The sequence below is a fragment of the Oratosquilla oratoria genome, chromosome 3 (assembly GCF_046742065.1).
Source record: "Oratosquilla oratoria isolate Oo_2021 chromosome 3, ASM4674206v1, whole genome shotgun sequence".
Taxonomy (NCBI): Eukaryota; Metazoa; Arthropoda; class Malacostraca; order Stomatopoda; family Squillidae; genus Oratosquilla; species Oratosquilla oratoria.
Window position 1 is genome coordinate 49483784 of NC_134779.1, and position 12194 is coordinate 49495977.

The following is a 12194-nucleotide window of genomic DNA, read 5'->3' on the forward strand; positions in this document are numbered from 1 at the left end:
TCATCCCGACCCCCCTTCGCTGCCTCGTCGTTGACACTCTCCCCTCGCGTGTTTTCGCCCCCGTCCTCCTCGTCCACTTCACCACGTTTTCAGTCATGCACACACCGTGCCACCACCTCGTCCCCTTTCTGGCACTCTGGATTGCAAGCCATGAATCCCGCCGACATCATACCATAAGGTGGTTTGATGGAGACGCAAGCAAGAGGCAGATAAAAGCAGCACGACCCGGAGCGGGAATCCTGGACAGGGGAGTCTTGGCCGCGTCTCCATCACAACGCCATCACGTCGCCCTCGTCTTTGCGAGTGAGCGGCGCACCCGCCTCCTCGACCCATCAACCATCCGGGGCGCACGAAACTTGGTCCAGCTGGCCTTCTCAACTCGGCGGGGCACGCGGTGACAGCCTTTTCTTTGAGGATTGCCCGAGTGCCAGAGGAGTTGAACGGGGACCCAAAGGAAACTCCTTCTTGCCTAGCGAAATCAGTTGGTAGTAGTCCTGCTTGTCACACTTTGCCACATGCAGTGATGCAGAAGAGATGTGAGGCAATGCACTGACACTAATAACTGGAATCAAGTGTCTCGTTGCATCCAGTGAGGTGACAGTCAAGGTTGCAACTTGGTTTACCTGGATTGGGAAGGCAAGACGTTGCCTCTGGTTCCAAGGTCGATCCCCTTCAGTAGGAGGCCCTCCCCCCACCCCCCACCCCCCTTGGCTGAATTAAATCGCCGGGAGTTGGCAGGTGTGTCGTCGTAGCAAGAGGACCAATGGAGGAGATGGTTGCCTTAACCCTCTTCAGTACAAGATGGTGTCGGGGGTTTAATACCCTTCCCTCCATTCGCTCCTGCAGTACTCTTTGTGATCCGCTCCTGTCGAATGTTCAGGATGGCTTGTTCCCGTCGTCCTTCATGTGATCCTTCTTTGATTTTCTGTTTTCTGGTACGGCTGTACACGTCTTCAGTACTTTCAACACTACGAATAACACCATCGCCACCACCCTTAATCTCACTTTTCTACCTGTATCTACTCTTCTTCTTTCGTTGCTTCATGCCTCTCCAACGGATCGTGCGAAGACTGTCCCCCAAGACCGTTGTGGGGGACATATCTAGCGAACAGATCAAGTTCCTGCTAATTTCGCCCAGCCTAACTTGATCACTTCACCGAACCTAATCCCATGAAGGGTTTCTCAGAGCGGTCTGGGGTGTCTATTCCTCACTCCCCACACTTTCTGATACCCTCTCCTCCAGCCTCGCGCCCACCGACCTCCTCCCTGCCTCGGTACTTTGGCTCAGCACCTCTCCCAACCCACACTCACACCCACACCTTCACCGCCCTCACCCACCTCTTTCACTCCACCTGTGCCCATCTCTTCACCCTTGCCGCCCCGCCCCATCTCCACGTTTGTCCTAATTTTCACCAACCTATTGCGACTCCGGGACACTGTTGCCCCCCTCCCCCTCACCCCCACGCCCTCACCACATCTTTCCCCTTCTCTTCTCTTCACCTTAACCCAGCTGCTGCCCCCATCCCATCGTCTCCACCGTCTTGATCCTGGCCATCACGATCACCCCCCGGACCTCGCTCGTCTCCTCCTCATCTTCCCCGTGTAAAATGTCTTTTTCCACCCCAATACATCAGCGTCCGTCCACCTTCTCGAGCTTCCACTCGCCTCCCTCCTGTTCCAAGACAGGTATGCCCACGCCGCCTCCTTGACGCGTAACTCTTCCAACTCCAGCCAGTCACCTCTTCTACCTACCTTTGTCCATCTCCACCGTTCTCCACCTCCCCCGTCCCCCCCACACGCACCACCTCTTCTGCCTCCTTTACCATTGTCAACCAAATATTCCCGACCTCTTCCCGCTCCCCTCCCCTCCCCTTCCCTTCCCTCCATCGTTTCCTTCTCTCCCGTCACTGCCCAAGTTGATCTGATCTGAACTAGTCGTCCCAAATCACCACCACCACCACCACCATCGCCACCACTAATCTCACTGTTGTTGCCAAGTCATAGTTTTCCTACCACAACCCTTTTCACTACAGCTACCACTTGTACAACATCTGTTACTACCCTGTACCTACGCGTGCCACCCACACCACCATGAATGTGTGTAGGGCAGTTGCTCAACACAATTATTCAGCAGATAAATGGAGAGTCACACATTTGCTCAGATATTTTTTTTTAATAAATTGACATTGCCAACATGACACGATCCAACCCAACTTAAGTGCACCAAAACTTGACCTACCTGCACTGCTTTCAGCTGAGCAACTATCCGCACCCAAACTATTCACACATTTTCGACCATCTCTGCTACAAATACTATTTTCCTCTACTTGCCGTCTCACCACTCTGCGTTGGTGGCCTCATCGTAAGCGTGCTGGTCTCGCATTCGCTTAGTTGTGGGTTCGAATCCCGCACTCCTCTCCGATTCATAGCAGTGACTGTTACCTCCTCTAACAGTCCAAGCGGATAGGACAAAGGTGACGGCTTCGGCCGTAGCTACTCAGCGCCTCCTGGCGTAGGTTCCTGGCCACTACCCATTGCCACCTTTCTCTTCCACCACCAACATGAGCTGTTCCACTACCATCGCTACCTACTCACCACCACGGCTGTTACCTTTCCCACCACCAACTCACTAACTACCATTACTGAACCTCCCCCCCCACCACTATTCATCACCACCGCTACCTTTCGCCATCACTTTATTCCCCCTCTCCACCACATTCTGCCACTACCGCTACCTTCCCCACCTCTACTTTCCCCGCCACCGATGCCCGGACCTTCATCACCAGTACCTTTCCTGCCACCACCACCGCCGCCGCCACCACCCATCATCACCACCTCTACTTCCTCCAATACTACTCTCCCTCCACCTCTACCTCTACTGCTACCTCAACCACCTCCATCTCAACCACCACCTCTATTTCTCCCACACACTCGAAAAAAAAAACCCTCGGCGGACCACCATCACCTCAAATGATCTCCAAGTCGCCACGACTGAATGTAGAAAGACCATAAATTGCTCAGCGGAAAAAATGAGATGGAGAGTGGTTCACCAGACCAACCCAACATCTACAAAACACAGCCTAACCAACATATCCTAACCTAACCCATCTACGTTATACTGACAAAACTGTGAACCGTTGTCCGTATTTTCATCTTCCCGTTGAGCAACTGTCCGATGTGTACTACACCTCTGCTGAGCAACTATCTGACCACGAGCTCTAGTTCAGTAACTCCAACTACTGCCATCACCATTTCCCCCCATCACTATCGCCATCTGTCACACCATTACAGTCACCTCGTCCACCACTGCCCCCACCTCCATGAACAACCCACCCACCCCACCCCTGCCCCGCCCCTCACCACCACCACCACCGCCCTCTCCCTTCACTATCACCACGTCACACCGTCACATTTTCACAGCGTCACCTTCAAGCCCACACTCCCACCATGTGCATCAGTATCAATACCATATCCACTGAATCCACGTCGTCCACACCCTCTGCGAGCCTATCATCATCATCAACTCCACCTCCAGCATCACCACTGTTATCCTCCTCCTCCTCCTCTCCCACGGTGGCCCTCCTCCTCCTCCTCCTTCTTGTCCCGACGACCCCTGACTCACCACCCCCCCCTCCTCCTCCTCCTCCTCCTCGTGGCCACCCCCGAAGTCTTTTCTGAAACCCGCAGCCCTCGTCTAATCCTGATCCTGATCCTGATCCTCATCCTCCTCGCCTCCTAATTTGTCATTTCTCTTCCCTACGTTGACACAGGACACCCCTTCCCCCCAGGCCAACGGGGACCTCCGCGCCGACGGGTCAGGCGGCGGCAGCGGCAGCGGCGGCAGCACGGCCGGCGGCGCTGGCGGCGGAGTCCTTCGCGAGAACGGAGAGAAGAAGCCCGAGCGGCCGCCCTCGCAGTCATCCTCGTCCAGGTCTACGCCGCAGCTCAAACACAAGGAGGTAGGTGGTGGTGGTTGGTGGTGGTGGAGGAGAGGGAAGAAGGGAAATAGTGGAGTGCCGCGCCGGTGGCGGCCTCGAATTGGTGGTCCCCTTGGCCGCTGTGTGAGTAGCATTCCCGGCGAAGAGTCCTTCGCTTATAATTATATATCTGTCTGGGAGCGGGGAGGGGGGCGGAAGGGGACCTTGAAATTCGGGGTTATTTACGTAAATGTATACTTTGTGTGGGCAATTGTTTGCGTACACTCGTATGTTCTCTTGTGTTTAGAAGGGGGTGCAGCAGTGAATGAACGAAGTGATGAACTTTGGGAGGAGCGGGAAGACCATTGTTGGATGGATAGATGGATGGACGGATGGATGGATGGGCGGACGAACGGACGATTTGGTATAGGGAGGGAGTGGTGGTGGTGGGTAGAGGAAGGATAAGGAGGAGGAGGAGGAGGAGGCTGGTGCCGCCGCTGGCGGAGGTGGTGCTGCTACAACTGGAAGCGACTGCAAATGGATCTGTCGAATTCCATTGTCATGTAAATGCGAGGAATAATTTATTTTCATTGAAAACCAATCCTTAGCGTCTGCAATGGCCACGGTTACGGCAGTGCTCGCCGTAATCTCGGCGTAGTCATGAATAATTGCATCTACAACAACAGCAACGGAGTTGCAAGGGAGTCAATCGGACACCGCGCGCGCTTAGGCAGGCAGGCAGGCAGGCAGGCAGGATTCGCTTGCTTGCTTTGTGCTTGGAGGGAAGGAAGGGAGTTGGGGTCGATCAAGGCGATCCCCTGCGGAGTGACAGCGTTTTGATGCATTGTCTAGGCTCTGTTTTGGCTTAGGATCCACCCCGCATCTTCGTAACTATAATGTGTGCGAGTTTACCAAGAGGAAACACGTTCAGTGTATCACTGCGTTGGAGTGGAGTACAGAGGAGTCTGGGAGGAGGAAAAAGGAGAAGAGGGAGTGAGGGAGGGAGAGAATATTGAAGGTAATGAAGCCAGAAGAGAGAGAGAGAGAGAGAGAGAGAGCGGGGGGTTGGGTGGGCGAACGAGAGAGGTCTAGCGAAGGGACCATCCATGGTGGAGGTAATGAGGCGTAGGGGGAAGGAGGAGGAGGAGGAGTAGGTTGATGGCTAGGTCTGAGAGAGAGAGAGAAGTGGGGGGGGGCAAGAAATGGGAGGGGGGAGGGGAACGTGGTGAGACGGGCGGGGTAAACTTGGAAGGGCAGCTTAGGGCAGTTTCAGAAGGGGTAAGGGGGCAACTTTGGTGCAATGGTAGAGCGTTAGTTGGATAATGTGGAAAAGGGGGCGACCATGGAAATCGTTTGATATATATATATATATATATATGGTGGAAACGTAGAAAACACCAGACTCAGGAGTAGGTCATTTATATATATATATATATATATATATATATATATATATATATATATATATATATGAGAGAGAATGTGGGTGGGGAAGGGCAAACGAAGATGTGTTAGGAATAGAGTTTTATTGCCCTAACGTTGCGACCAACTTGGTCTTCTTCTGAAGAAGACCAAGTTGGTCGCAACGTTAGGGCAATAAAACTCTATTCCTAACACATCTTCGTTTGCCCTTCCCCACCCACATTCTCTCTCATTTGTCTGAAATAATCTTAAATATATATATATATATATATTTTTTTTTTTTTCTCCGCATAGGCGACTCAACATCGGGGATGAGTACCAGTAGGGTGAGGTCCAACAACAAATGTGTAGAAATGGGTCGGTAATTACTTCAAACCCATTTCTTTCCTATCGGGGAGATTTTGTTTTGCCCACCAACAGCAGCAGCAGTAGATGGTTCCAAGTGGACAAAAAAAAAAAAAAAAAAAAAAACTACTAGCCCTTGTTCGAGAGGTTAAGGCGACGTAGTGTTGGCGTAGGGTGGATGTTGGAGTCCTTGAAGAAGTCGGGGCTGTGTGAAGTACTTTTGATTTGTTGGAGTAGAGTTGGAGGGGCGAGGCGGGGGGCGAGGGGAAGAGTCGCGAGGGCTCCATTTGGACTCCGGTGGTGGTGGTGGTGAGCGCTCCCACTCTCCCTCCTTCCTTTCGCCGGGCAGAGAGGGGTGGGGGTGGGAGAGGAGGGGCTCCCTCGCCCGGATCGAATCGCCCGGCGGGAACCGAGGAAAGAACGTGTCAGGTGAAGAGCATCGAAAGGACTCGTCAGTGTAGGTCAGACCATCATTCATAGGAGCCGAGGGGTTTGGAATTTTGGTAGTTAAGCGACGGCGTGTCCATCGAGTGGTCCGGTGCCACAACTGCCTTCGGCCTACGGCGTCGATCAGAACAGAACAAAAAAAAAAAAAAAAGTTTACTTGAAGACCCGATGTGTTAAGGCGGGGAAGACATGGTCGGGGTGAAGTGGAGGCGTCGAGAGGCCAGGCCCTAGAGCAGCAGGTGCAGAACGTTGTAGGTGACGGGAGGGGTCACCGTGCGTAGGACGGGTTAGCGGGGCGACTCTCCGGGTCCCTGTCGTCGCCACCAGTCGCTTTACCTGCCGATACACGATTCCTTCCTCGCTGCATCTCTCTCTTGCGCATCAGGTCCGCGTCATCATGTTGCGATGATGCGCACGACGATGACGACGACGACGACCAAGTGTGATGGACTGCCGCGTGTGACACCCTCGTGGTGTCTGCACATTGGCGCTTGACACGCACAACCAAAGTATCGACGCCTAACGACGACGACGACGACGACATTGCAGCTGCTGCACCGCATGGCACACGTCATCCCCTGACGTCTCACCATCTGACACTGCAGTTGACGACTTGGCCCTCGAACATGGTCACACACACACACACACACACACACACACACACACACACACACACACACACAAACACAAACACAAACACACAAACAGACAGAGACTCTTTAGTGACCTGCATCGCCCAGAGAGACCCCTCTCCAGGTGCCACCCGACCCGACCCGACCCGACCCGACTCGCTACAGTCGTGACAGTCTTGGAACATCCCGAGGATTTTGTTGTGCATTTTTTTTTTTCCTGATTATTTGGTACATTTTTCCGTACAGTGCCTCCAATTTCATTGACTGGAAACCCGTAGCCCAAGAGGACTGCCATCGATCCTTTGTCCCTTCCATAGTTATCTTTGGGAAGAAGTGTTGGACTGTTGTGGGAAGGGAGGGAGGGAGGGAGGGGGAGCCGTCGCCGGTTGTTTGCTCTCCATGGTCTTGAAGCGATCACGTAACGTTGGACTCGCAATCGACAGACTCTCCCGGATGAGAGCTCAGAGTACATGTATGGCCCGATGTAGGGCTAATGCCACGCACACAATAACACAATCTTGTCGGCCAGAATTGGAGTGCTGGGCCGCAGTGTGGCGATGCCGCAAATTTCAGCCCTGGGCGGGACTTGAACTTGGATCGTTAGATAAACGCGGTACCACCACACCATCGAGCCGTGTGAAAATGTAGAAGAAATACAGTCGAAGTCCGGCTTTAGTACGGAAGCCGGTTGCAGCATCTCCAGGCGGAGGTGTAAGGGGGCGGTTGTACGAGGTCGCCTGAAAGATCCCCCCCCCCAAAAAAAAAAAAAAAAAAAAAAAAAAAAACTTCTCACGTGGAGGCGTAGTAGCCTCGCGGGCCCTCTTAGGGACTGGGGCCCAAGATCTTTCTATCATCCATATTTGCCCGACCACAAGGAGAGCTGACAAACCTCGACCGCCCCCAAGTCTTGTACTATTTTGAGCCAGCCGGTGACATGGAAGACCTTGTACTAAGAGAGCGCAGACATGCATCTTCCCCGAAAGATCAGTGGGGGAGGTCCCGATGACCATTGCCAGCTGCTGCGGGGTTGGGAGTAGTCTACAAAACTCGAGGGCGCGTTTGGAACATTGAATTCGACGGTCTCTCGGAATTTGGCACAAGCGGGAACCGTAGATAGTAGGAGGATTTTGTCCTCGACTGATGCCCGCATGACCTGGCACCCGACGACGAACACAAGACAGCCTCCCTTTTCCCCCCGTGACAGACGTCCACTTGACCGCATGGCACGCCAGCCTGACACTACGGCAACCACCTGTCTGTCATATTGCCATTCGCTCGTATGGCACGGGTTCATACCTACCTGCCTGCCTGCCTGCCTGCCCGTCCGCCCGCTTTGCCCTCCCCTCTTCCGCACTCACTCTTACAGATTCAACCGGGATTGTCGCCTCCTTCCCGCCCTCCTCCCGTCCCGCATCACTAATGCTCGTGGCCCCCCCCCACTCCCGTCCTCCCTCCTTCTCCCCCCACGGCGAGTCGTAAATTATCATTAAAAAAGGTAAACTGTGTACAAGGGGGGGGGGAGTTGGCGGTCGTTGGAGATGACCCTGCTCACTGTTTTGTTTATTATTATTATTTTATTATTGTTGTTGTTGTTATTATTATTGTTACCACTGCTACTACTACCATGATTACATTTATTATTTCTATTATTTGCAGTTTTTAGATTTTTTTTGCAGAAATGCCAATTACATTTTTTTTTCTTGTCCCCACAATTGATTGTTTTGAATTTTATTTATTTTGTTACACATGTTGATGATAATTATGTGTTTTCAAGTAAGGCCAATTTGTGTTCTTCCAGCACGTATTTGATATTATTCCCTTTTATGTTACATGTGATGTGGATTTTCGTTTTGTGTTCAAGAGTACTTTTTTTGTTGCGTTTTTGTATTGCTGTACATAATTATGAGCTTCCATCATCCATACCTCTCTGGTTTGGCGGTGTGGGGAAACCTTTCGGCTTTTGCGTTCTGTTGCGTAATAATAGGGTGCTGCTGGTTGGTCGGTGGTAGAGCGCCTCCCTCCCTATGCTTTTGGCTCATCCTCATCCTTATCATCATCATCATCCAGTTTTAGTATATAATATATCCTCCTCCTCCTCTCCTGCACTTGCCTGGCGTTGTCACTCCAAAAGCCCTCCGTCACATACTCGCCCCCCCCCCATTCTCCACCCTCAACCAAACTTTTACGAAGATATTCAACCCTCCTTCCACACCTCCCTTCTCCTCTCCTCCCGCCCTCCTAATGGGAGACTACTTTCTTCCGAGTCTTCTTGCCTCTCCTCACGTGCCCTCCTCTTCTCTTCCTCACCATTCTTCCTCCGCCCTTCATTCTGTCTGACCATTCTTCCTGGTCTCGCACAGGGCCTCTTCCTTCCTCCACCCCCCCTTCACTCCCCTCTTCCCCTCCCCTCTTCCCCTCCCCTCTCCCCTCACCTCCTCTTCCCTTCCCTTCCCGTCCGTCCCCTCACCTCCCCTGTGCACAGTCCCCCTCTCTCCTTTCCCCCCTCTTTCCTCATTCCTCTCCTTTCCTCTCCTTCAGTTTCATTGTCTCCCTTCTTATTCCACCCTCTCCCTTCCTCTCCTCCTCCTCCTCCTCCTCCTCCTCCTCCTCCTCCTCCTCCTCCTCCTCCTTCCCCCCTCGTCAGCCGCCCTCTGCTGTCCACTCCCTTTCCTTCCCTCCCACGTTTCCATCCAGTGCTTCCTCCTCCTGCTCCCCTTCCCTCGCACCCTTCTCTCTCTCTCTCTCTCTCTCTCTCTCTCTCTCTCTCTCTCTCTCTCTTGCATCTACTGCCGTCCCCTCCCCTACTTTTCTTTCGTTCTCTTTTCTTCCTCTCCCCTCCTCTACCCTCCTGCCTTTCATCGCCTTTCCTCCTCTTGCCTCCTTCGACCGTTCCCTTTTCCTCCTCCTCCTCCTCCTCCTCCTCCTCTTTGTCCTCACTTCCCCCTCTTGCTTCCTCCCTTCCCAATCATCCTATTCTTTCGTTCCATTTCAGTTCCATCCCGTTTTTCTCCCACTTTCCTTAAACCTTTAACTCCCTCTCTCTCCCTCTCCCCCTCTCTCTCCCTGTTTGATCTTCAGCTGCATTTTCGTATCCACCCACCCCCCACTTTCCCCTTCCCCTCCCTCCCTCCCTCCTCCTCCTCCTATTCTCCCACTTCCTCTTCTACTTCCTCCTTTTCTCCCACGCCTCTCATTACTGTCGTATCCTTTTTTGGCCCTTCCTACTCCTCCTCCTCGATCTCCTCCTCCTCCTCCTCCTCAATCCTCCTCAATCTCGTAGTCCTCCACCTTCCCACTTGCCTTCGTCCCCTTTTATCCCCGCATCCCTCACACCCCTCTCTCCTAGCCCATTCCCACTCCTCTCCTCCCCATCTCCCCTTTCCCCCTTCTCCCCCTCTACCCTTCCTCCCCCTCTCTTCCTCCTCCCCTCCCCCCTTCTTCCCACTCTCCATGTTACCCTTTTACCCTCTCCCCTTTTCCCCTCTCCACGTTTCCCTTCCCCACTTAACCTCTTCTCCTCTTTCCTCCCCCTTGCCTTCCCCTCGACCCCCCTCCTCTCTTCTCTCCTCTCCTTATTCTTAATTCTTCCCTTCCTCCTCTGGCCGGCGCCCCCACCTATCGCGTGTCCCCTCCTCCTTTCCACTCTCCTCCCCACTTGCCTCTTCTCACATTCTATTACCCTCTCGTTTCCTGCTCCCCTCTCCCCTTCCCTCTCCCCTTCCCGATCCCCTCTCCGCTCACCCTTCTCCCCTCTGCCCCTTTCTCTTCCCCACTCCTATTTTCGCGCCCCTCTCCCCTTCATGCTCCCCAGCCCCTCGTTCTGCTCCCCTCCCAGGCCCCTTCTCCTTTCCCCTCTCCCTTCCCCCCCACCCAGTCCCCTTCTCTCCCCACGTTCCCTTTCCGTTTCCCCCTTCGCTCCCCACATTCCTTTCCGGCTCCCCTTCCCGCTCACTTCGTATTTCCCCTCGTCTCTCCCCTTGCCTCTTCCCTCACCTCTCCCCTCGTTTTCCCCTCACCTCTCCCCTCGCTCCTCTCCCACTCCCCTCTTCAATCCCTTCCCCTCCACTTCTTTCCCCTGCTCTTGTCCTCGGCCTTCTTCTTCTTCTTCTTCCTCCCTCCCTCTCCTATCTTATCCTCGTCTCCCCTCATCCCCTCTCATCTTCTCTCCCCTCTCCTCCCATCATCTCCCCTCTTGACGCCCCCTCTCATTTCACCTCTAATTCCCCTCTCCACCCCACTCTCCATTTCCATTCCCTTCTCTTCCCATCTCCGCTCTCTCATTTCCCCTCTCCTCCATCCCCTCCCCAATCCATCTCCTCTATTCGCCTCCTCTCTTTTTCCCTCTTTATCCCCTCTTCTCAGCTCCCCTCCCCTTTCCCCCTTCTCTCTGCCCTCCTCTTCCCCCCTCTCTGCCCTCCTCTTCCCCCCTCTCTGCCCCCCTTTCTCCCCTCTTCCCTCCTTTCCCCATTCAACCTTCCCCTTTCTCCCCTCTCAGTTCTTCCCTTATCCTCCCTTTCTCCTTTTCTATCTTGTTGTACCCCTCATCCTGTCATTCCTCCTCCTGCTCCCTCCCCTCCCCTTTCCCTCCCAACTTCTTTCATTCCCTTATCCTCTTCCTCTTCTTCCCTTCCCCCCAACACCCTCCCCTTCCCCTCCTCCTCCTCCTCCTCCTCCTCCTCCTCCTCCTCCTCCTTATTTCCCCCTTCCCAGCGCGTTTCTTTCGCCCCCCCCACCACTCCCTCTCATCTATCCTTCTCCCTCTCCTATATGTCTCATCACTCTCTCCCTCATGGCTCCACTCTGCCTCTTCCCACACTTCCCTTCCCCCCTCAGTTCACCCTCATTCCCCCCTCAACTCTCCCTCGATTCTCCCATATCTCCCTTCCACTCTCCTCTCTGCTCGGTTCTCTCCTTTCCACCTCCTCTCTCCTCTTCTCTCCTCTTCCATAGCCCGTCATATCTTCCCTCCATTTTCCCCACTCCTTTCCTCTCTCCCCACCACTCCCTTCTCTCCCCACTCACTCCTTTCCCCACAGCCCTGTCCTCCTCCCCTCCTTTCCCGTCATCTTCCCTCCTCTCCTCTCCCCTCTTCTTTCCCAGCGCTCTCGCACCTTCTCCCCAGTTTCCACTTCTGTCGTGTCCTCACCTCCCTCCGCTTCCCTCCCTTCCCCTCCTCATCCCTTCTTTTCACTCTGACGTGCTCCTCATCCCTCCTTATCTCTCTTCAACCTTCCGCATCCCTCCCTAACCCTCATCTCTCCCTCTTTCCTTCCCCTCCTTTACCTTCCTATTCTTGTCTCCCTCCTCATCTCCCTACTACCCTTTCCTCTTTCCCATTCCCCCCTCCTTCTCCTTTACCTCCGCGTTCCAGTCTCTTCCTTCCCGTCTCTTCCCGTTCCACTTCTTCCCCTCCTCTCTACTCTTCTCCTAA

The 12194-nt window shown here is 53.8% G+C and overlaps 1 protein-coding gene across 10 annotated transcripts in view; it reads left to right on the forward strand.

Moving 5' to 3' along the window:
* LOC143022307 (protein groucho-like) overlaps window positions 1-12194 on the forward strand; it is a 152551-nt gene that overhangs the window by 125286 nt on the left and 15071 nt on the right. For 9 of the 10 annotated variants that reach the window (XM_076180485.1, XM_076180456.1, XM_076180491.1 and 6 more), the window contains one exon: window positions 3771-3959. In XM_076180485.1, coding sequence (XP_076036600.1) covers window positions 3771-3959 — 189 coding nt within the window. The remainder of the gene's footprint in view (window positions 1-3770; window positions 3960-12194) is intronic. The other variant, XM_076180471.1, reaches the window with a different exon arrangement.